The 25,591-nt window shown below is 38.5% G+C and overlaps 1 protein-coding gene across 3 annotated transcripts in view; it reads right to left on the bottom strand.

Moving 5' to 3' along the window:
* BRINP3 (BMP/retinoic acid inducible neural specific 3) overlaps positions 1-25,591 on the bottom strand; it is a 191,153-nt gene that overhangs the window by 74,170 nt on the left and 91,392 nt on the right. For all 3 annotated transcript variants that reach the window (XM_015869841.2, XM_015869843.2, XM_015869842.2), the window contains exons 3-4: positions 10,340-10,530; positions 449-639 (exon numbers count right to left, since the gene is read on the bottom strand). In XM_015869841.2, the coding sequence (XP_015725327.1) occupies positions 449-639; positions 10,340-10,530 (382 nt within the window). The remainder of the gene's footprint in view (positions 1-448; positions 640-10,339; positions 10,531-25,591) is intronic.

Raw genomic sequence — 25,591 nt, 5'->3', positions numbered from 1 at the left:
TTTTTTGTTTGTTTGTTTGTTTGTTTTAAGATTGGTAAAAAGTAATTTGATCAGAAGAGCTGAAGCTACACTTTAAAGCATTTTTTGAAGGAAAGCATAAACAATATGTAAACTGTATATGTCTCTAGACCTACACAGGTCTGTCTATAGACACATTTGTGGAAAACACACATGAAGATTTTCTCAGTGACCTAAAGGGCCATCCAAATTATGTATCACTCATCAAAAGTAATAATTTCAGTGTGTTGGACCCTTTTCTAAGCTATCCTCTTTATTATAAATTTAATGCTTTGATTCAGGTAAAACAAAACAAAACAAAAAAGATTAGGAGAAACATGGTTATTTTCCTAATCAGTCTTTGCTTACTGTTTGAAATACGCCTCTCCTGAAGAGCAGCTAGTGAATCTAGAAACACATCCATGGGTTTGCCTCAGTGGAATCCCCATACCTTTATGGCAGTGGAAGCTATCTGGATGTGATGGAGTCTGCGCAGTGTGCTGTCCCTGTCAATGAAGTAGGAGGCTGCAAGCTGGTGCAAGGTCTCCAGAGTCACCACAGAGCTGTTGGTGCTGGGATCACTTCCATCTGACCTCTTGCTCAGCTTCCTTTTGTCCACAAAAATTGTGAGCGACTCCTCTCCTGCATACGGAAACAGAAACCACAGTCTCCATCAGTGACATCCTCTGCATGTCTTGTTTTGCCAGAAATAAAGTGTCAAGTTGATGTTTGCATAGCTGTTAGATAAACCTTCCTGGTGGTAAACTGAGGTACTTCTGTGCTTAAGTACATGCACAAGAGCTTCCATGGATCCAGTGCTAAGTAGGCCTTCAGATGTACATTTTCAGACAACAAAATCTGTTTGTTTAAAAATAAACAAAGAAAAAGTGAATAAGCAGCTACATTTAGTTTCTGTATTTGAAATTCTCTGTCTCAGTCTCCAGAAAGAAACAGAGAGAAAAGGAAGGAAGGAGAGAAGTAAAGAGGGAAGAAATGGGGGGGAAGGAAGGAAGGAAGGAAGGAAGGAAGGAAGGAAGGAAGGAAGGAAGAGGAAGGAAGAGAGGAAAGGGAAGAGGAAGGAAGGGAAGGCAGAGGAAGGAAGGAAGAAGGAAGGAAGGAAGCGAGAAAAGAAGGAGAAGGAAGGAAGAAGGAAGGAGGAAGAAGGAAGAAGGACAGAAAAAGGAAGGAGGAAGGAAGGAAGGGAAGGAAGGAAGAAGGAAGTAGAAGGAAGGGAGAAAGGACAGGAAGAGGGAGGAAGGAAGGAGAAGAAAGGAGGAAGAAGGGAGGAAGGAAGGAAGGGAGGAAGGAGGTAAGGGAGGAGGCAGGAAGGGAGGACAAGGAGGGTACACGTGAGGAGGGAGGAGGGCGAGGGAGCTGGAGAGGAGGAAGAAAGAAGGAGAGAGAAGGAGGCGAAGGAAGAGGAGGGAGGAAAGGGGGAGGTGCAGGATGGGGAGGGGAGGGGAAGGGGAGGGCGAGGGGAGGGGAGGAGGGGAGGGAGGGCGTAAGGGGAGGGAGGGAGGGGATGGAGGGGATGGAGGGGATGGAGGGGAAGGGGAGCGGAGGAGGGGGGGAGGGAAGGAGGGGGGGGCTGGGGGAGGTAGGGAGGAAGGGAGGAGGAAGGGAGGGAGAAGGAGGGGAAGGGAGGAAGGAAGGAGGAAAGAGGAGGCAGAAGGGAGGAAGGAAGGAGGATAGGAAGGGAGGAAGGCAATGGAGAAGGGAAGGGACGGAAGGAAGGAAGGAGGAAGGAGGAAGGAAGGAAGGAAGGAGAAGGAAGGAAGGAAGGAAAGGAGAGAAGTGAAAGTGAAGGCAGAAGGAAGGAATGAAGAAGGAAGGAAGGAAGGAAGGAAGGAAGGAAGGAAGGAAGGAAGGAAGGAAGGAAGGAAGGAAGGAAGGAAGGAAGGAAGGAAGGAACAGAGAGGGAGGAAAACATCAAAACATCTTAGGTTGTGGTTCTCTCACTTTTTTCACTAAAGAGAAATGGAAAAGTACGTTCCAAGAGTTTAGAAAATGTAGCTCCCATAGGATAATTAAGAAAAAAGCAAAACAAAATCTCATTTGATTAACTAAGTACGTTCTTAAGAACAGTTTAAGTACAGACCAACTGGTGATAATTTTTTAAGGAATATTCCAATCTAATTGTTTACTTCATAGATATATTTTTCCCCTGCATTACAGGCTAAACAAAAAACTCATTAATTAGTGATGCGTCTAAACAAAACTCTTTGTAAAATGAATTAGAAAAGTAAATTATTGACTCAGCATTTTCTTCTGTGCAACCCAAGTACCACAAAAACACTTTTCTCAGTTTCCAAACATCTGTTTGGTAGCTAGCACTCTTCTGTGTTTATCTGCTCAAGAATCAAGGAATAATGTCATTCCACCTGTGTTTCAGGAGCTGAGCAGCTCCCACAGAATGCTGCTTCCTTGATCCTGGAAAGGAAACTGTCCTGATATTCTCTGACTTGCCACTCACTCTAGTTTCATTTCTCACCCATCTGCCATAGTGGCATTTTGCCCATACAAAGGATGGGATGCCAACTTCAGGCAGGCTTATGTGCCAACAAATATAGCTGTAGAGGGATAATATGTAGGATGGAAGCATGACGTCTTCTTTAAAAAGAGATAATCTTGGTGGTGAGTAATGCTAAATGAAGAATGTGTGCCTCCATGCAGGACAACACATCTGCTGACATATTTTGATCGTACACATTTACCTCTACTTGCAAAATTCATTTGTGTTTGGAGGAAGAGGAGTGTGTTCAGTGTTAATCAATGAGTATTACAGCTTTTCCCAATGCCTCACAAATTCAGAGGACAGACAGGCCTTCCAGGGCTTATACAGGTAAAAGCTGTGGTTGTCCAGGATTCTCTTACCTAAGTAGGCCTGCTGGGCTTGTCTACCGTGTTCACTTTGTCCTGGAAGGGACAGCTGCTGCCCAGGCCATTCCATGTGTACTCTGACAGTTTTTTTCCACTCATGCTTCTTCCCCTGTAGTTTCCTAATGGGTTTCTTTTTCTTCACATGCAGCCATCAAAGAGGGAATTTTTTGAACTCCCAAGAACCAGGAATTAAAGCAGCCTCCATAAATAACAGTGTTTCCCCATCCACCTACCTAATCCTTCTGCTGTAATTAATAGACAAGCATTCACTTTTAATATCAAATCCTCCAGCAAAGCAGGCTGAATTCACCTGGCAGAAGAGGCTTACACATAATTGTATTAGCACAGGCTCATGTGCTACATGTTGCCACACCATCCTAACACAACGGTAGTGCAGGTCTTGTGGCCAGGTGGGCCATTATGCACACCAGGATGCTTCCACACCGGTGGCACTGAGCAGAGAGCTGGAGGGCAGTAGCACCTCATGGCTGGCGACACAAAATCTGGTCCAGGTTCCAGCATTGCTGGTGTTCAGTTATGCCTATGAAAAAGCCTGCCTTTTCAAAACCTGCCCTGCAATGCTAGTCAGTATTTCTGACAGCGGAACCAGGGGCCGTGGGCATTGTGCAGCTGTATGTGGTACTGTGAAGACACAGCACTGTTGGAGCAGACAATGTCACAGCTCACAGGGGGTAAACGCTGAATCAGTGATGAGTTCTGTCAGCTCAGAAAAGTTGCAGAATTTCATTAAGGAAGTTAATTTACTTTTCACCCTTTTCCAGGTGTCTCAGCTAATGTATTTAGATTAAAGTGACTTTTGCAATCAGATTTCTACTGAAAATAGCTTATAATGAATTGTAAGGTAAACGTGGGAAATTTCTGGAAAGTAAAGGAAAAAAGAGGTTCTTTGTGTTTCATAAGCTGTCATGCCACCCTTGCCTCCCATGGTGCAAACTCAGAGCCCTTTTGATTGATCCATACTAGTTATTAGTAGAGATAGTGGGACCATTTCCATCCAGATCGTATTTCAACAGAGTCCTGACAGGCTTTATTATTATTAAAACAGAGTTTGTTTATTTTTCTCCCATCAAACACTCTTGTTCTCCAGGAGGCAAAGATCAGAACAATGAAAAGGCTCCCATTTCCAAAAACTATGTCAAAAATGAATCATTCTGTGTTGCTTTGTTTTGATCAGAAAACATCAAGCAAAATAACCTTTTGAATTCCCTCACAGCTATCACGTCATACTGTCCTCATGGTTCTGCTTGACGGACCCACACCCGCTGCAGCAGCCACTGGTGGGCACATTTTGGCAGGCAGATCCCCCATCAGCACTATGCTCATCCCCAGCCCTGTCGTTCTGTCTCTGCTCCACAACAGATACGTGCTATTCCCCGTGCTCTGTAACCAAAGAGAGATCACATCAGATTACATTTCCCAAGGCTGAGTGAAGGCACACAGCTCTAGTGATGTGGCCTTTGCTGTAAACACAAAGGAAGCTTTCTCTTCCAAACTCTCTGTGTTGTTCTTGTGTGGCATCTCAATCTAATTCATTGCTGATATTTTCAAGCACTACAGTGATAATAAGTGCATTTAGGTATATTTCAAAAATATTTGACGTCCAACAAACTTGATTCGGGTTGATTCAAGAAGTATTTCAGCTGATTGTGCACTTGCTAGGGAAAGGATTAAGGTGGGTGAAAAAAGCAGAGAACCCCACCATATGTTGTAACTTGGGCTCAACCATTTTGCTGCAGAGTGGTAACAGGGTTCTGTATGCAAGCAGCAAAATTGTGAAGGAACATCAGTGGCAGGAGAGAAGTTGAGTTTTACATTAATTTAGGAAAAATTAAACCCATAAAAAAAGAAATCCTCTTGTCGCATTCAAAATGTGGATGAATCTTGTGCTTTTTTTGGTCTGTAGACTGCCACCACGGAAAAGACTAAGACATCTAGACATTAGCTAAAAAGTAAAGCTGTGCTTCCTGTAATCTCAACAAGAAGTGTTCAGTCTACTTCACAAAATTCAAGGTATTCAATTTAGTTCACTTCCTGGGGTTAAAAGAAATAGTCTAATGGTATTTGGTCATTCTAATAAATCCTACAAAATCTAATGACTGGTTTAAGAAATCAGCTGTTTTACTTCCATACAGCTCCTGTCCCTGACCAAGATATTTATCTGTGGGCTGGGAGCTGACATTCACTCTGTAGGCTGACCTTGGCAAAATACATACAAATGTCCACATAAGCCCCAGAATTCACAAGCCTATACCTTAGCTTTTATATTCTATTTATTTATTTCCAGGCTTTTATGAGCACATTGTGAAGTATTTGTATTCATAAGTTAAATTTCCATGCTAAGAAAAAAAATTCACATGCTGATTTTTCAGAAAATGAAGTAAGTGTACAGAAATTTACCTAGTCAAATAGCCTATCTGTGGCCTTTAAGATAGAAGACTTCTGAACAATAGTTTATAGATGGCATTCAGAAATTAGCAATTAATCTTCAGAAATTTAAGTAAAAAATGCAAATAGCTATCATTGGCACATTAGAATTCAAATTAAACAGTAACAACTGTAACTAAATAGAAATGTATACTGGAGTAAACATATTTTGTTACTCAGAATAAAATGTATTCATGTGATTTTAATACTTAGTGCTATTTTCCGCCTCAGTTATTATTGAGAGAGTTTTTCCTTGTACCCACAGCTTTGTAATGATGAAAGGATCACATGCCTTGATGTCTCATATTTTCGTATGTAGACTGGGTAATAATAGAAAAATGTGATCCAGGCAACTCACATCACTGCTAGCCAGAAAGTGAGGAAATTATAGAGAAAAGAAAGCACACAAAGGTAGATATATCTGAGCATCAACCACAGTTTCTTACTTAGAGCTCTGTGTTTGTATATGTACACGTATCATATAAACACATAAAGATCTTTGGCCTATAAACCTATCAAAAGTTTATGATTAAATATATGTCAGTTGCAATAGTTGCAACACAATACAGTAATAAAGACACAGAATACAATTTTATTAAAAATAAATAAAACAATAAAAGCAATGTGCTATGAGGATTTCATCAGGTCATTTTCTCAAACTCAGAGGCTGATGGAGGTGCACAGCTTCAGATAGTATCTAAATCACTGCTAGGCCAGATGTGACATAATTTCATCATATGTGACATAATGGTTTGGCTGAACACAGCGCTCACCGATTCCATATATATATCCTATGTGAAAGGATCTGAATATTTCCTTCCTGGATCACACAGGGGGAGAAAAGAAAGAGAACAGGTTGTTGTTTGTTTTTTTTTTTAACTTCCCCTTAGTTTTGTTAGTCTTAAATGCTGAAAGCTTTACAGACCCATGGAGGGTCTGAAGGTCCAATGAGAAATTTTTGAGTTTCCTTCTCACATTAATCATTTAGGACTGGTCTCTCCCTCCTTTGTTTGCCAATTATTTATTCCTTACCCTGAATGAAGCATCACAGAAAGTAAAACTCATATCAGCACTTAGTGCAAACGATCATATATCCTTTCAAATTCATAGAATTCACCAATTTACATCACCAGAAAGTATCTCCCATCTCTGTATGTGATGCAGTCTATTACTCAAGATCCTTTTTATTCAAGATAGTAAAGGTGTGAATATCAAACATTTGCAGAACTCTAATCGGTGCAGAGGAGAATGACAAGAGGTTGGGGGTAAGCTGATTTGCTGATGTCCACTAAGATGGTCTGTAGTAAAGAAAACAATTACCTTTTTTTTTTTTTTTTTTTTTCTGACTGATCCACACAGGTGAATGTACTGATCATCTGGTAATGAGCACTTTGAGCAATTATGACTGACAATCGTAGAAAAAAAAATCTCACTCTGCAACATTTGAAATTACCATTTGCTGTTTAGCCAATTGGCTTCTGATGCGCTAATTTCATAACAAGCCTTGGCAACCCACTGCAAATTTGTTTATTGGGAATAGTTACAATTTTTCCAGATGCCAAGGTAACCTAGTCTTCTTCTTGCAAAGCACCAGAATCAGACTTAAGTCCCCCAAATGGCATGTCCCAAAGGACATATCATTTCACTGCAGTGTATTAGTTATCTTTTATTTTCCCATTACAGAATCGATTAGTTTGTTAAGCAACCTTGACATCCACATGTAAGGCAGTGTTAAAATGAATGCATCTGAAGTGGGATTCACTGACATTTTTACCCTACACTTATTCCACAGTGGTGCCCTAGGCTTCACAGTAACTTCCAGTTCTTCAGCTCACTGCTCTATCCTATTTGCTGTAAACCGTTGAGATTTATGGCAGCTGATGCTTTTGTATATTATGGGCTTTATTATTATAGACTGTTGTTGCATCATGCTGTAGGCAAGCAAAAGGAAAAAAAGAACAAATATAGGAAAAAAAAACCACAAAAAAGATTGTGTGCTGTTTCTCACTCAAAGGACAATCTTTGATTATTGGAAGTGCTAGCTGAAAGCTAACAGAAAATTCAGAAATACATTACATTTCACAGAATCAGAAAATAATTTCTGTTGGAAGGTGGTGGTTGTGGAGTCCAGACTCTTGTGCAAAGCAAGTCTAATTAGATAAGATACTCAGGGCTTTGTCCAAAAGAGTCTTTTCTCACCCTTCCCCTAAAGCTGTTCTGAACAACCAAAATTTTCTTCTGGATTGTGTAAATTTGCAGTTTTGCTAAAGCTTGCAGGACATGAGCTGTCCCAGAAGAGTAGGGAAAATTGCCTCACCTACTGGTAATGTCCCACCTCAATACAATATTCCCATTTATATGCAAAATTGAAAATTGTGAGCATCTGCATCTCTCCTTTTTTTCCTACAAATTTGATTCTGCCTACAGATAATGCAAAAGCAGAAGAGGTTACTCCTATGCACAGGCAAGAGAATTTGTTCATGCTTCTGAGTCTTGGCTTTTGCTCTGCCTCACAGGATTACATACTGTCCTTGCATCACGTAACTTGCAGTTACTCATTACAGACATTTAACTTTCCTTATGTCACAAACAGATAAAATTTACATAAGAAACAGAAGCAGTGAGAAATGTCATTTCCCACATTATCTAGTGGAACCACAAAAAAAATATAACTTCTCTAAATTCTCATTTTAGACTGCCCTTGAGGATTGTATATCTGTGTTTGTGAACAAAGACTTGGGAATGCATCGCAAACAACCATGTGGAAGAGTTCCCTTTATGGTCAAAAAGGGATATTCATGAAAGCCAAATGGTCAGAGGCACACAAATCTTACAGAAAGATCATTGATTTGCCAAGTTTCCCTTTCTGGCCATGAATGCAAACAACTGGGGAATAATTAAAATAAAAAATTAAAAAAATATATGGTCTTCTGATTTCAAGAAGCTGCATAAGCAATAAAGGTTTCAGAATAAAACTACTCATAATTAAAGAGAAAGTGTGAATACATTATAGAAATAAAAGAATCAAATTAAGTGTTAAAATATGAATAAGCATCTCTGGGAATCCCCATTCAATTTAACTCCCAAATGAGAACTAGCACTTACAGGAAAGTATAGGGTTATTAGCTACCATATGAAAGCATTTTTAGAAATTACTAATTTCCTATAATTATTTTAATCAGCCAATTTTTCAAATTATTCGCCACCCATCCAATGATAATGGAAGGTAGCAGGTGTGCCTTAAATTATGTCTTAAAATTGAGGCTAGAGACCTAAATCAAAGCCCATCAAAGTTAATATAAAAAATCCTTTTGACTTCATTAAGCTTTGACAGAGCCCAGAAGTCAACAGGTCTACTTCTAAGTGGTGAATTTTTCCAAGTATGTGGCAGTTACTGCATTGTAGAGCCTTTGTGAAGTGGTACTAAGAGGGACAAGAAAAGGATACTCTCTACCCCAGTTTCCCTGCAGGAGATCTTGAGGCTTTGGGAGCTGTATCTAATGCAGTTTAAAGCTGGAATTGCCAAGTGTTTTTAGAAGAACTGTCCCTAGGTTTTAGTTTTTCCTTTGGGCTATGTTTTACGAAAGGCATTCAGTCTGTAGCTCTTTTGTGATCAGCGTGTGATGCTCTGTATTTGTGAAAGAGCAGTCATACTTGGGTTAGAATGTTTTTCTTCAATTGTTATATCCAGTTCCAACTTCAGAGTGAACTTGATGATATAGTGGTTAGTATAAAAATTTATGTTAATAATTGGCAAATAGCTAATAATGACTTTACTACTGGATAATCTTTTCATTAGGATACCTGCTGCAGCCAAATCTTTATTTATTGTGCTTAATTATTTAGAGCAACATTTTCTTTCTATTCTGCAGTTAATTTTGCTGTTTTGATGTATCATAGGCACAATAAAACATATGCCTATTTTTTAAAAGGGTTCTTTCTGGATGAAATATACATATACAGTAAATATACAGTATTTAAAAGAAAAACTGGAAATGTTATTCCAAATTGCTGGTCAGCACATGTAATTTGTTCTTACAGTCCTAATGGTGATGTAGAAATGCTAGTTCTGAAAATGTGATAGGAATTCATTACCATAATTTTAGTATCTACAGCAAGGTGGAAATTTACCTTGTTTCTAGAATGGTCTTCTCCAAAATAGAGCTGCTGTAAGCCGTTTAAGTTGTTACAGATATCAGCCAAAAGAGAATGGGTAGGCAGTCATTTACTTACTATATGGTTAGATATCTGTTATGAAATGTACTAAAGAGGACAATTCCTCAGGTGGATAAAGGATTTTGACAAGACTGTCCTGCTGGAAGGACACTCAATCACTAGAATTATCTTTAATATAATCAGCCACCAAGGGATAAAGCTGCATTTCTAAAATGTCAGTTCATTTTGGGATGCTTAGATGGGTTATCTCAGGCACTAATTATCTTTCATTCAGAACAATTTACATTCTCTTTTGAACATTATGCCTCTTCAATGGATTTCTTCAATCCATTTTGTTACTCGATCCCAATTACACATCAGGCTGCACTTTCCAAATTAATCTGTTTGTTGGGTTTGTTGCTTCATCTCTGGAGTACTGTGATGGAACCAGGCACCACTGTAATTTGTTATCTGTCAAATTATTGTGGGGAACTCTTACAGAAAAAAAAATGTGCTGTCATTTGTGACTTAGTGCAGAGTAGTGTCCCCAGAAGGCCACGATCATGCACACGAGGATCTCAGGTGAAGTACCTCAGCCTTAGCATTGAGCATTCTTATCTTATTGTCCCTGAAACTGTTTGCACAGAATCAATAAAACAAAGTTTATCGTCAGCAGAAAAAAGGACCCATAAGGCTTGAAGACAAAACTTATTCATGTGCTGTAAAATCTATCCCAGGGCAGCAGCTCAGCTTAGCTGCTGAGAACAAAGAGCAGAACAGTTTTACAAGGAGCTCAGTTGACCAACACTTTCAGTTCAGTTAAGTCAAATGCATCTACCGTATTGTCAAGCATTAACCCTACCTCCCAAGGTAGCTGATAGGAGGAAGTGTGTCCCATATTTCTTGATCAGGTTCTCTGTGATCTGTTGAAGCGTTGGGCGGCGTCCTAGTAGCCTTATGTTACGGAAGAATTCAGGGGCAAGTGGCAGCGGGGAGCCAAGAAAATTGCGTCTTTCAACAGCAAGATTGTTTACTTTCCAGCGGCCAAACTCTCTGCAAAGGAAAGTAATTCTCATTCAGAAACATGTCATCCAGACAAATGTCTTCATTTGCAAACTACTCTGCTGTCGACTAGCTGGAGGCAATTGGCTGGGTATTACAACAAGGCTTGACAGTGACGCTCTGTCATGTGTTGTAAGCGTAGGACAACCAACAAGTGTTATTTATTAGAAGGGAGGAAGTGCTCTGCTACAAAGCCATCATTTGGAAAAAGAGTGCTTCTGTTTCCATTGTTCGTGTTTATTTCCTGGTGTGAATACAACCCTAGAACAACCAGATTTGCATTTTGAGGTAGACAGTTGGACAATTCAAACAATGTCAAGAAATACTTTTACAATACATTTTCAAAAGTTTTCTGTACTTTTGGACTATATTCAGAGGAAATATGCAGATTACACATCTGATTCCAGAAAACAGATAACTTCATGTGCAGAAGGATACAAATGAATTTTAAAAAGGGTCCCCTTCCTCTCTGCAAGATACTTCAGTAAGAGCAGGGAAAAACAAACAATTCAATTGCACAGTAATAAACTCATCTTTTATTAATTTACTTACCAATTAAGCTACCAGATACTTATTAGCAGTAGAGCTCATTGCTTTCAACCTTGCTAAAATACTTAGCATCTGCGAGGTACTCCATAGTCTGCTTTGTCTACAGACTGAACTACTGTGAGAATTAAGTCGAGGCAACCTTTGGACTGCGGTTTAGCTACTGCTTTGTCAAGTCCTTTGTAAAGCATGTCAATTAAGATTTGCCCTCAGATAAGACTGCAGAAAAGCAGATAGAGTAGAGGGCTTAACGATCCTGCTGAAGGTCCCAGCTAAATATAGTACAATATTCATTCACACTATTAACACAAAAGACAAAAAATCAAATTTGTAGCTAGAAAATAACATTTGAGGGACATCTGAAATAAACTGTATGAGACTGAATGAATAGAATGAGTTATGTAATATTTAGACACTTATTTTTTCCTACATTCAGTACTTTTAAATTCACATTTATAAGTGAGAACCAAATTAATACATTCTGTGTAGTCCTACTGTACAGTAGCCTCCTACTATCATAGATCCAAAATGCCTTTTCACTGGGATATCTTAGCCATATACACATAATAGGTGATAATTTGGTGCAGCTATTTCATAGGTCTTTTTGTTGGTGGTGTGCTGTTGTTTTGTTTTGTTTTCTTTTTAATTTGGTTACATTTTTAATGTTTTGTTCTTATAAATTTATTTTCATTTTAAGAATCTAGAAATCTAATAATTGCTTTTGTCAACCTGTATGGAACTACAGCATATTAGTAGAAAGAGATGCGAAAACTAAAGCAGAAATATTTTTACCTCTAAAATATAAGGCTAACTAATGTAAGGCTAACTAATAAGTTAGCCTTAATAATATTAGGCTAATAATAATAAGCCTTAATAATATAAGGCAAACTAATAACTAATATAAAACTAAAGTCATAGTGACTACAGTAAAGCAGTAAATACTGTGCATACCTTGTAAATGTACTTTTCAAGTGAAAGTAAAAAGAAATAAGGAAAACATTTTTCTTTTGTTTAAATGCATCCTTTTGGATATATTATTGAGGTTTTATTTATTTCTACCTTCCCTTCTTCTTTCTCCTTTGGCCTCTTCCTTCCTGCCTTTCCTGACCATGTGTACAGCCCTCTTTTAATACAGCCAGAGCAGTGTAAGTAAATGGTACTTGCTATATGCATCAGCAAGTTTGTGACTGAAGAAGAAACCAACCGCCAAGAAAAATATCTGAGTTAAAAGCTGATGCTCAATATTTAGCGGAATTTCTTAATAATCTGCTGTAGAATTTGACTGCTTTCTGTATTCAGAGAGAACATTTTCAGATTAAACACTGCCAACTTGAGTTTCCAGTGCTTAGAGTTTTTAATGCATGTCTGGTAGACTAAAGGCTCTTCTAAATGCTAAGTATGTTCTGCGCAACTAATTACAGCTCCTGTCTGAATCATTTCTTAACCTTGGACTAACTGTGTCAACTGATACCTTTTGTGTTTCTTTCCAGACTGTGGTTTTAGTTGATACGTAGTTTTACAGCTCTTCTCCAAATGACAGAAAAACTAGAAAAATTGTGATCTCACCCATATCAGATTCAGTATTAAGTTCAAGTACTCCCACTCTACTAAAAGTCTTTTGTTTACTGCATTTAGGGATTCATTTATTCTAGTACTATGAGAAATTTTTTTTGGCTTAATTAGTCAGACTTCAGTTAGAGAATCTCCCTTCCACAGTTTTTTATGCAGAAAGATTGCTTTGCCATAACTTATGTTATTTCAGAGACTACAACTAGACTAATGTTTTGCTTTAGATACCAGTGCAAATAATTAGTAGTGCAGCAATTAGTCAGCCTTTCAAATTCACTGCTGTAGAAACTGAGGAGCTGACATTTTTTAAAAATAGATGTTTTATTTTACTCTTTTGAGGTGAAGCTTCTAAAGCACTTACTAGCCAGCCTACACCTTTTCCTGAAGTCTTTCTTAAATAATGTCTTTTGGAACCATGACAGATGAAGACTTAAATGCTCTGAGAGAGATGAGAGGAAGTGTCCTGTCTGAAAACTGTGGGGGACACAGGGCAACAAAAGGAAGCTGCCTGACTTCATGACAGTTGATACATAGATGAGGACAAGCAAGAAGTCACAAGCAGCTTCTCTAACAGGAAACATGAGAAATGATTACAGACTTCAGAAATAAGTGAGTTGTTGCGAGTAAAAAGTGAAAGGAGAGAAACTAGGGCTGGGATTCAGGGTAGAAATTTGTTCTACATTGTTTTCAAGAATGTTCAGCCTCTACTGCTATACCACCAAAATCAACCTCTGATGGAGTGGGCTAACATAATAAAATAGAAGGTATTACTTTCAGAGCAGCCCTCCTATACACAAAAACATTTGTACCTATACACATATTATATGTACATGTTCCCTTTTTTTCCTTGATTTTACCTTGCAAGTAGCAGCATCTCTCTCCTATTTTTCCCCCCTCGTTATCACACAGTAAACCTTGACTTTTTTTTTTTTTTTTACCTGTTTCTCTTACAGCCATTTTCTCAAATACAAGTTCTCCAGCCCTGAAATAATTTTTGCACTAAATGTACATAATTCTTTTTTGGAAATCAGATTTCCATCCACTGCAGACTAGCAGGACCAACAGACTCATTGACTTTAGCAGAAAGAAATTCTACTTTCTGAAGTCATAGAATCATAGAATGGCTTGGGTTGGAAGGGATCCCAAGGATCATCAGGTTCCAAACCCCTGCCACAGGCAGGGCCACCAACCCCCAAATCTGGTAGTAAAGCAGACTGACTAGGGTGCCACACAACCTGGTCCTGAATACCTCCAGCCTCCACAGCCTGTTCTAGCACCTCATCACTCTCTCTGTGAAGAACTTCCCCTGACATCCAATCTAAACCTTCTCTCAGAATCACAGAATCACAGAATGACCCAGATTGGAAGGGACCACAAGGATCATGTAGTTCCAACCCCCCTGCCTAGCAGGGCCACCAAACATACACCTTTACTAGATCAGGTTGCCCAGGGCCCTGTCCAGCCTGGTCTTGAACACCTCCAAGGACGGGGCATCCACAACCTCCCTGGGCAGCCTGTTCCAGGGCCTAACCACTCTCCTAGTAAAGAACTTCCCCCTAACATCCAACCTAAATCTTCCCTCTTTTAACTTAAAACCATTTCCCCTAGTCCTGCTATTGTCAGCCCTTTCGAAGAGTTTACTCCCCTCCTGGGAGTAAGTTCCCTTCAGGTATTGAAAGGCTGCAATAAGGTCACCCCGCAACCTTCTCTTCTCTAGGCTGAACAAACCCAACTCCCTCAGCCTGTCCTCATAGGGGAGGTGCTCCAGCCCCCTGATCATCTTCGTGGCCCTCCTCTGGACCCTTTCCAAAATCTCCATCCTTGAGGGAAAAATCATTCCACTTCATCTTATCACCCATGTTATCTACCCAAGTTAAAAGTTGTTCCCCCTCCTTTGAATATTCCTCTTTTAAAAAGCCTGTTCAGGTCCCTCTGGATGGAATCCCTCCTGTCTGTTCTGTCAATTGCACTACTCAGATTGGTGTCAAATGCAAAGTTGCTGAAGGCACTATTGATCACATCATTCATGTCACTGATGAAGACATTAAAGAGTAATGATTCTAAGTTGGACTCCTGGGGGACCCCACCTGCCATTCACCTCCTCTTGGAAACAGGGCTACCAATCACACTCCTCTGGCTTTGTCCATCCAGGCAATTCCTAATCCACTGATTAGTCCAGGCTTCAAATCCATATCTCTCCTATCTAGGGACAAAGATGCGATGGTGGACTATGTCAAAGGCCTTGTACAGTTCCAGGTAGATGTCACCAGTTGTACATCCTTTGTCCACCAATGTTGTCACTCCAACGTAGAAGACCACCATACTGGTCAGGCATGATTTGCCCTAGATGAATTTCTACTGTCTTGGATCACCTCCTTGTCTTACATGTATGTTAACATTGCTTCTAGGTTGATCTGTTTCATGATTTTCTCAGGCGCACACATGAGGCTCAACCACTTTGGGTCTTCCTTTCTACCTTTCTTAATAACAGGACTGATGTTTCCCTGTTTTCAGTCCCTTTGCCTGACAGCCATGACTTTTCAAATACAATGGAGGGTGGCTTGACACTCACATCAGACCATTCCTTCAGAACCTTGGGATGCAGGAAGAACATCTCCCACAGAACAGCATAGCATCAGTGCTGTCTGCTGGTAAAGGAAACTAACTATATCTCAGATAAAAACAGTGGAGTTATTACAAGCTTCCTCTTTCCTTCTCTTCCATTTCTTCCAATTTGTAAGAGCCAAGGCTAGCTGCTGTCATGGTGTTTAACAAGAACCTAAGATTTAATAGTAGCTGGGACCTACTATGCTTCCCATCTATTTTCAGTCTGATATAAACAGTATGCTCACCATTGGGTAGAGTTTTTTATTGCTCAGGGCAAAGCCTGTTGCTGAGAAGGATGATGGCTTTGAGTTTCTAGGCTGATAGAAGAAAGAGGAAATAAGTCACTCTGGCTCTCAGGATGAAATCTGTGATAGAAGTGCAGTACTGTCACAAGCAGTGCCAAGGTCCATGAACAGCATTCTTTCCATCTTCCTGACCCACTGATTTGTATGTCCTGCTCCAAATCTGTTTCTTGGCTAGCTGGTTAACACACGTGCAAGAGCTCTGAAGCCAAGTAGTGCCAATACTGACAGGCTGTACTGCAGGAAAGTCACAGCCTGTTTGCTGAACCGGATTTTCTGCCATTTGTTCCATTTAGAGGTTAGGTTGAAACAGTGCAATCAGGGCATGTTTAAATAAATAAATAGATAGATAAACAAATAAAAGCAGTTTAAAAATATATATTTTAATTTCTTTCATTATTTCCTACTATTTCTTATTTGTGTAGCATTCAGAGAGATGCTTTATCTGAGAATAATTTTCTGACATGGCATTCTTCTTTGCAAAGTGGATATGGATATATGTTCAACGAACATAAAATTACACGTGGATCTGAAAAGGACTAGGGCAGCAGGCAAAGGAGGGATGTCTATGTCTCATTTTAAACTACTGAATCTTTTTTTTTTCAAATGCATATATAAATTTTATATTTCTTGCTGCTACTGCATTCATTTTAATACATTCTAAATTATATGGCATAGGGAAATATAGGGAAAACCCTCCATAAAACATCCAGTTGAAGGAAACAAAAAACAACAACACAAAAACAAACAAACAAAAAACATTGTATTCTACTTTTGCACTGTGTGTGAGTTCGAAATGGGAAGATAACATATGCTATTCTGGATGATTAACTAAGAAATTTCTAGTGCGTGTGATGGATTCTTCCTAAACAAAGGCATTTTTTCTTAAGTCAGACATACCCAAGAGGTACCCAAATAAAACCAGGAGTGTTAGTTTTCATTATAATTTACTTTGGTATTTCATAAAGCAGCAATAGTGCCAGAAAGTATAAAAGTCAATAAGTAGCAGTGTTGCATAGTTTGGAAAGCCAACTTGGAGAATAAACATCACACCATTTTTAATATTACAGAACGCTGCTCTGCCTTCCCTTTTGTTAATGTCTTCTAAATGACACAGATCCACTTTTGGCTGGTGAGAAGATGACTGTTTCAAATGGATTGGAATGACATCAGAATTCTGAATGTAATGTTTCCCAAACAGCTGCAAGTTAATCTGTTGGCAGAAAAGATCACTGAGAGAATATATGGCATTTTTCTCCTCCTACATTCTTTCACCTGAAGATTTCTTAGTGCATGAGGCCATAACTTGAGTAAAGCTACAATGACTACATTGAAACTCAGTGGAACAATGGTCAACAAAATGTTGTAACTTGTATCATACACTGATCTGCGACTAGAGCTCACTTAAGATGCAAACTGCAGGGGTATGAAACAACTGCCTTATTCTGATAGGGCTTGTAACACAAGTTAGAAGTTTACACAAGTAAACCACACTCCCTGTGTACAATTCAAGGCAAAAGCTACTCAGGGTTGGAACTGTTGTAGATCCTTATAGAAAATTTAATTCCAATACAGGAGGCAGACTCTGATTGGGTTGTAGTTAACCCATCTGGACACAGCTACACCACATTCCTACAGCAGAAGGAGGATCCCATAGCAGCAATATCCCATTACTTTGCAGCTTTTACCTTCCAGCCATTCCACAAAAGTCACATACAAATGTGAAAAATATTCTGTATCAGAAAACACTAAAAAATTAGATTTTAAGCAGAAGCTTCATCCACAGGTGGCCAAAACAGGCCACATGCTAGTTTAGATCATTTAAGTGGTGGAGAACCTTTCCAAATTTCATTGACTTTCTCTTATTGTTGTTTTCTCCTATTTTAGGAGTTGCAAATTACATACTGACTGAGCTTTCCAAAAACATCTACCTATACAGGAGCAAGAAAATAGGGACAAACATTGGAACATGCAACAGAAATACAGCAGCTTCCCTTCTCTGGGAGAAGATGACTCTGTTAGGATAGAATACAACTTATTTGTGCCTATTGAAATTGTCAGTCATCCATGTCTGGTGACTAAAAAGAAAAAAGTCAAGATATTTTAAACTCCTTTCAAATGAAGTTCTCTTCACTGAAATAAGAAATGAGAAAAATATGCTATTTGTTCATTAACTATATCATCATTTTTGTCTGGCACTTTCTCAAAGTCAAAGTAGAACTATTTGTTAGATACATACATATTTTACATACCATTTCTTATATTTTTTATTTTTTATTTTTACATTAAAATGAATAAGAACAATTAAGATTCCTTCTTATCTTAACGTATCACTACTTTGAAACACCCCAGTAATATTTTTTCCCTTTGCATCTCTTTCTCATCTGATCAGCTTCATAACACTCAAACTTCTTCCAGAACTAGAATTCATTTGAATCAGGTTCCCTACTCTCTTTCATTATCCATATAATGTAAAAACTTATCATATGAAACACACAGAAATCCATGAAGAAATTTTAATAAATACATATATTTATAAACCTATGATGAAACACAATGTATTTGTTTATACATGCATAGTCATTCAGTTGACTTTCCCAGCTGCTGTGACACAAATGATTTGAAGCATGTCATGAATGCTGTGGAAACATCAGAGGAAGAGAAGTAGATCTCAGCATGAATTATCTCTTTATCTTCTCTTGTAGCTTAGGTGTTTGTTTTTCATCTATAGTTAGTGATACAGTTGCAAACACACTTGTGTCAGTGTCCTCATGTTTACACAGTTACCTGTACCTCCATTGCTGAAAAGGTATTTGCACAGACATTAAGAGCTCTTTGTGACTTACTCTTATTTAAATTGTGCCTCAGAAATAAGTCTATCATCCGTGCAGCATACAGTAAGCAGTATGAAGAAATGCATCCATTAGTGATACATGGCAAATTAGAAAAAATAAATGAACAGCAGGAATGGGTGGTTTGAGACTCTTCCAAATGGAAAAATAATTATTTAAACTGATCAACTAATTGTGAGGTACTGGTATAATGTCCTGTAAAACTACACTAGCTTGAACATGCTTTTAAGACAAGGATTAAATGCCAGGCAGATTATTTATCAGCTTTACATATAATAATGGTTAGTCATTATGGGCAGAGAGAAGAGGAAAAAATCCTAGTAGAACTACCCTTGTCTGTACTACATCTGAAATGGAAAATGACTGAGTCACTTGCAAGCTTCTTTCCTGTAGATGTGTTGGTTTCCATGCACTCTGAGTAGGGAGAAGGTAGATTTTTCAACTTATTTTATGTTTCTGGGGATTGATTATATAGATCAGTAGATATTCTTTCCTATATTGATGACAAAAAAAAGTATGGATTTACAGTCTATTGGGTAAGCTGATGGCACTCTTGGAGTCACGAGCAATTGTCCATCCAATTAATTACAAAAAGTCCAGGTCACTTTTCATTATAAGTGGTTTATATGTTTATTCTTCCTTGCAAGAAGTTCAGTATTGATTTAATGGTTTGGCACATATCCAAGAAGGATAACAAGACTGTTCATTCTCCCCTTCATATTACCAGGACAGTTTCTATTATATTTCATCCACATTGCTCAAACTAATCTAAACCTCCTGCAAAGTCTTGGCAAGTTCAAATCATTGTTTTCCAAGCTCACATATGCCCATAGAAAACCCTTATTACCTGTGCAATGTTTTCCAAAATGGCACATTTGCTTAGACCTCAAGAAAAATACATTATGATACAATGATGAAAATAGGTATGAGAAAGAGAATAAAGTTTTCTTTATTATCATCATCATCATCATCATAGTATCATAGTCTCATACAGGTTGAAAGGGACCTTAGAGATCATCGAGTCCAACCCCCTGGGATTCGAGCCTCCTGTGTAGCAGAGCAGCACGTCTACCACTTGTGCCACAGGGGGGATTTGAACCCAGGGCCTCCGGTGTTGCAATGCGGCATCCCTACCACTTGTGCCACTGGGGCACACAATTATTATATATTATATGTCTTTTTGTCTGATATTAAGAACCAATAAATTTCACTGTCCTGTTCCTGTAATGGACTGTGCATGAACAAAACATACTTATTCTGGAAAAAGGGAATCAGAAGCCATCTCTGGGCTTCCCAGTGAAGAAGGGTCTTTAAGGAGTTGTCTGAACATATTGCTGCTTCAATCAACACAAACATAGATTTCCCCCTTCTCTTCTTCTCTTGATTAAAATAAAAATAATGGAAGTAGATTTCTTGTACAGGTAAAGAAGAAAGTCTGTGAACAGATATAACCTTCTGCCCCATAGTCAGATCAGGCCAAGAAGCTTTATGACCCAGTCAGCATGGCACTGAGTGTGAGCTTTTAAATCCTTTGAAAAGCTTTTGTGTATTCGTTTGTTTCTGGAACCTTGCTGCTGCTTAGTACTGGCTTAGCTCAATGCCATGGAGAGACCAAATTCCCATCTGCTCATCCCAAAGGCTGATGTGTCTGCCTGCCTGGAATTGGTAAAAGGTACTTACATGACTGGCTTGAAGGCAAACAGAAACTGAATAGCAGAGGCATCATATTCTCAAACAAATATTGATTCAAAACCTTATCTATCAGGCGGTACATGATGTAGAGAATTGTTTCCTTTCCAAAAACAACGTTATATAAACTGAAATAATCCTCTATAATGTGGATTATTTGGCTCATTTTGCATAAAATTGACAAATATGTCTGTCCAAATAAGGACTTCTTTTCTCCCTTTTATTACTATGCCACTCTTTCAGGCTTCACACCAGAGGCACTGGCACTGGTACATGGCAGAGTTACTTAGCCTTCCCGAGATTCTATAAAGGCAAGTGTTTCTACCAAGAATCTGGACTCAGTACAATTTTACACAAGTGTAAATCTCATAGGCATAAGCCTAAATGTTGTTTTGATATTGAGAGATGTCAGCTGGCAATACGCTTTATAATATGTATGTTGGAGACGCTGTACATAAATAGATCTATTCTGATGTTCTCTTTACATTAAAAATTTTTAAGTAAAAACTATTATCCCTCACAGTGTCCCCATGAGCATTTCTAAGAATCTTGAGGTAAAATACTCTGCTTTGATTAAAATATTGTTAAAGTTATTTATTGGGCATGCCTCATAGTATAATGTATGTGTGTCTGTATCCATTTATTTATACCTTATAGCACCAATGGGACATGAAATATTACCCAGAATGTCATATAATTATATCTTTCATAAGCTGTATTTATAACACCATGAATACCAGCACACACACTGGAATAAGTGGGGTTCTATGCATTCAATGGAGGCTGGAAGCTCTTGTGGAAGAGGGACATTTAACAAGAGAAGCAGTGCATGGCAAATACATGCAAACATTTAGCTGTGCTGAGAACTACTCTGTCTTCACACTCATGCGGCTGAGGATAATACTATTCTGAATCACTTATACCTGCATCAAAAGTGTCAATGCTGTGCTTCAGCATCATCATTGGAAAGTGTGAGCAAAGTGCCACGTAGTTCAACAGTACTGCTTACTCACACTTGGTCAGCTTCACTGGAGTCAAAAGCCTTCATTTCTTTTCTCTTTGACTTTATTCATGAAACACAAGTTTAATAAAACATAGGAAGTACTGTAACATATGCAAGCCAATTGCAATAAAGTGAAGAAATAAATATTGAATTAAAATTAGCAGTAACATTGCTTTTCTTTAGTTGTATGTCAACTTCAGGTGATTATTAAGCTTATAAGCTTATCATAGCAACTGCATTTAGTACCCCATTCTCCTGGTTGCTCAAAGCTTGAAATAATGAGGATCTACATTAAAGTTGCAGCATTTTCCTAGAAATATTCGTTTAGGAGGGAACAGAATGCAACAGGGTTATGCAGATCTGGACATAGAGCCAAGCTTAACTGTTAGTTAAGCCATATGCTCAACAGACGAATGGTATTTTTGTCCAGCTTCTTTGTGTAGGAGCAACGCTGGACAATTACTAGGGATTCTGTTTTGGCCACAGTAAACATAACCTTAGCTATTAATGCCCTAAACAGAATGATTTTCATCTCATTGTAGGACATGCCAGCGTTGAAATGCTGCCATGAAAAAATATCAGTAAGCCTCCATTGCATGTGCTGTATCTCATGAACTGAGAGATTACAATGTGTTAAAAGTAAGTCCAGTATTTTATATGTAAGAAAAATATGCTACATAAAATGAAAGGGATGTAGGGATAAAATAAGTAATCTGTATTGTAGTTATGAATAAATAAAGTGCGTTACTGCAAATCTATTCAAGTACTACTTGATTATTACATCCCACCCCTTCAGATTTGAATGCAATTCAACGTGGCAACAAAGCAAGAATTTCTACCATCTGATGGGTATCTAGTGGCCAATGTGAAGACAACTCCAATTCTGGTTCCTATGGTAAGTATGCACAGTTCCCAAACATATCACAGCAGGAGGCTGATCAGCTAATTTATACTTTTAGTGAAAGCAATGCAACAAACAGAAAAACACTAGAGATTGGTCCCACTACTTCAGTAAAGGTAGGAACTGGAAAAAGGACAGTCAAAGACCTTCTTTCCCACAAGCTGAAGGCTATCTTTATGCTGCCTGTGCATTCAGCTCTGTAGCACGTAACACTGCTTTAGCATGAACCTCACACTGCTATCGATATAGAAACAGAATCTTCAGCACTGTAAGGGACTTTGAAAGCCTCCCTGCAATGAACAAGGACATAGACAGATCAGATTGCCCAGGGCATGATTCAGCCCTGAAAGTGTCCAGAGACAGAGCATCCACTCCAGGCAATCTGTGCCAGTACCTCACCACCCTCACTGTAAAAAACATTTTCCTTATATCCAACCTAAATCTACCCTCTTTAAGCTTGAAGCCATTTCCCCTTGTTCTATCACCACAGACCCTGCTAAAGAGTCTGCCCCCTTCTTTCCTGTAGCTCCCCTTTAGATGTTGACAGGACAGTATCAGGTCATCTTGCAGACTTTTCTTCTCCAGGTTGCACAGCCCCAGCTCTCTCATCCTATCCTCACAGGAGAGGCATTCTATCCCTTGGATCGTATCCATAAATATAGCCATCTTCTCTGAACAGACCTGCTGTGGTCCAAAGAGAAGTAACTCTTGATATGCCTTGGAAAAGGCTGGAGGGAGTTACTGTACTGATATCACTCTCTTTGGGGACAGCCTGAGCAAGCCTGTGTCTTCATAACACATCCACCCTGAGATGCCATCTCTCCTGCTGTAACTTAGATATAGAGAAATACACCCTGACCACAGAACCTGGACAAACGTCATTTCTAACTTGCATTTACTTTACTTATTTACTTATTTTCTTCTTTTTTTTTTTTTTTCTCCAATCAAGAAAATTATGGCACAGAGAAAACGCATGGTCATTCTGGACTGACTATGGATAAGATCAAAGAAAATCCTTAATATGAAGAATTAGGAACTAATTATCTAATGTATCTAATAGTTCTGAAATATCCACAAGTCTTTGCATCCTTTCAGGAGAAAATTGACTTGGTAGCAGCTAAGTATGCAGGATAAAGTTCTTTCTTTACCTCTTTAACCTAAACAAGATTGCAAAATGCACTTCCAAATGAAGACTGTCTGAATGCTAATTGGGAAAGCAGTTGATCTCATTTCCTCTTTTTTCTCTTTTAAGGAAGAAGTACAGGTGAGGCAATCCAATAATTCTTTTACATAAAATATTTGAACTATTCTGTTATAAGCTGTTGTTTCTATGCAATGCTGCATCATCACATAAAAATCAATACAATTACTGAAAATGAAATTAGAGTAAAAAATATCCCACGTCTTTACATCTGTGTCATATTAAAACTATTTTACTGAACCAATCAAAACTTAAAAGTGTAAAAGGTGAAGGTAGAGTTTTCACACATCTAGAAATTTATAATCCATTTGTTCTTGCTCTAGTTTAGCACATTTACTCCATAAATTATGAACTGTTTGTCTTTCCAAAGGAAGAGTGATTATGGTTGTTAGTATGAATGCAGGAGCAGCACCTAAGTCCATTTCTAAGTGTATGCAGTCAGTGTCGTATCACTTACTGGGGAAGCTTTCATATGAGGGATCCTACAGAAATTGTCCCGAACGTGGGTTATTATTTTTTTTTTTTTTATGCTGAGTAGGATTATATATTAATAAAATATGCTTGGCATGGGGTATGACAAGTGCTTCTTTGCAGAAGCACTTGAAATGATGTTGAGGCACTAGGGAGATGGCTAGAGATTCAAAAGTTGCAATGTAATAAAAGGCAAGGTGCTTTTAATGCTTAAGAAAACAAACACAAAATAATTAAGCAAGTAGATTTTAAAAAAGCCTTATTCTCCTTGGAATTTCACTGCAAATATGGCAAATTCTTACAAGCAAGAACATTTTATGTATGATAACAAAATATTTATGTCACTTTCCAGAGTTCTAATAAAATCTAAGTGATAATAGTGCCCCTAAGGAAAAATAATACTAAAAAACCCTCTGTTTAAATAATTTTGAAAACAACATGGAGAATAGAAAACAAAAGAAAGTTCTTATTAGAACTTTTTTTTTTTTTTTTTTTTAAGTGATTACAAGCCTCTGGAGAACAGGAGCCCTGTTCCCTGCTGTATTCCCCTTGTGGCAATATCCACTCACTACGTCTTATGTCCTGCTTAGATTGCAAGTTTGCTGTAGGCACTTTCTTACTCAATGTCTATATACAGTCCAGCATAAGTGACTCCTGGTCTACCTGCAGAAGTTCCTGTAAAGAGTATAGAAACATTAACACTGACGGAAAATTAAGAACTGCTAGCAAAATACAAGGATTTAATTACCTTTTATGTAGAGTAAGGATTCGGTCAAAGTACTTCATAATCTGTTCTTTATTTCACTGTTTACACATGAGATTTCAAAATCTGCATTGATAAAGAAATCTATAAAAGAAGTACAACAGCTGCTCCAAAAATAATGCCTGTTTTTTATTACGTTGGTCCATGCCATCAGAAACAGATGTTGGTGATAGGGCTGTAGAGACTGAACCTTCCCACCAATATTCACAGAATCACAGAATCCTATAATGGCCTGAGTTCAAAAGGACCACAGAGATAATCTCTTGGCCTTGTTGAACCTCATTAGGTTCTCATGGGCCCACTTCTCCAGCCTGTCCTCGTCTCAGGATGACTTCCCTTCCCTCCAGTGTATTGACTGCAACACTCAGCTTGGTGCCATCTGCAAACTTGCTGAGGGTACACTCAGTATCATCATCTGTCACTGATAAAGATGTTGACGAACACCAGTCTCAAGACCAACACCTCTGGGGCACGGCTTGTGACTGGCCTCCACCCTGACACAGAACCATTGATCAAAACCCTTTGGCTGTGACCAGACAGCCAATTCTTCAATAACTGTCAGAATCCTTACCATTACAAGTACTAACACTGTGTACATCAATGTTTGTTACAAGCTACAGCATTGCCCTGATAATCACGATTATACAAATCACATAAATTCCTTATAAAAACTAAAATTTTCTAAGAGTTATACAGGTTATTTCAGGTGAATACTCTGACAACAGAAGATCCTTTAAAGGCTGATGTCCTTGCTGGAAGGAAAACAGAAAAAAAAAAAAAAAAAAAAAGATGTCTCTAGCAATTATTTATTAGCAAAATGAATTTCTAGACTTTATACAGAAAAGCTGTGGGTCTTTAATAAACTACAGTTGTGGTGATATCCTTCCCTTTCACTCTCGCAGTCAGTAATTCAAATGTGCCTATAACTCAGAGACGATAGCTACTGACAGCTGGAGATAAGGTGACAAATAGCTCTTCCAGTTGAGACGTTGACATTAATGAAATGTGCTGCCAGAGGAGAACAGAAAAGAAAGCATGGATAAACAGCAGCAAAAACCAAGTGAAAGGTACAGTCCTTCTGCTACCTTGCTTTCACTAGCACAGCAGTATCAGATTGTTCAGGTCAGCTGTGATAATTGTGATCCCCT

The sequence above is a fragment of the Coturnix japonica genome, chromosome 8 (assembly GCF_001577835.2).
Source record: "Coturnix japonica isolate 7356 chromosome 8, Coturnix japonica 2.1, whole genome shotgun sequence".
Lineage (NCBI taxonomy): Eukaryota > Metazoa > Chordata > Aves > Galliformes > Phasianidae > Coturnix > Coturnix japonica.
This window is presented reverse-complemented; position numbering and strand designations above follow the sequence as displayed.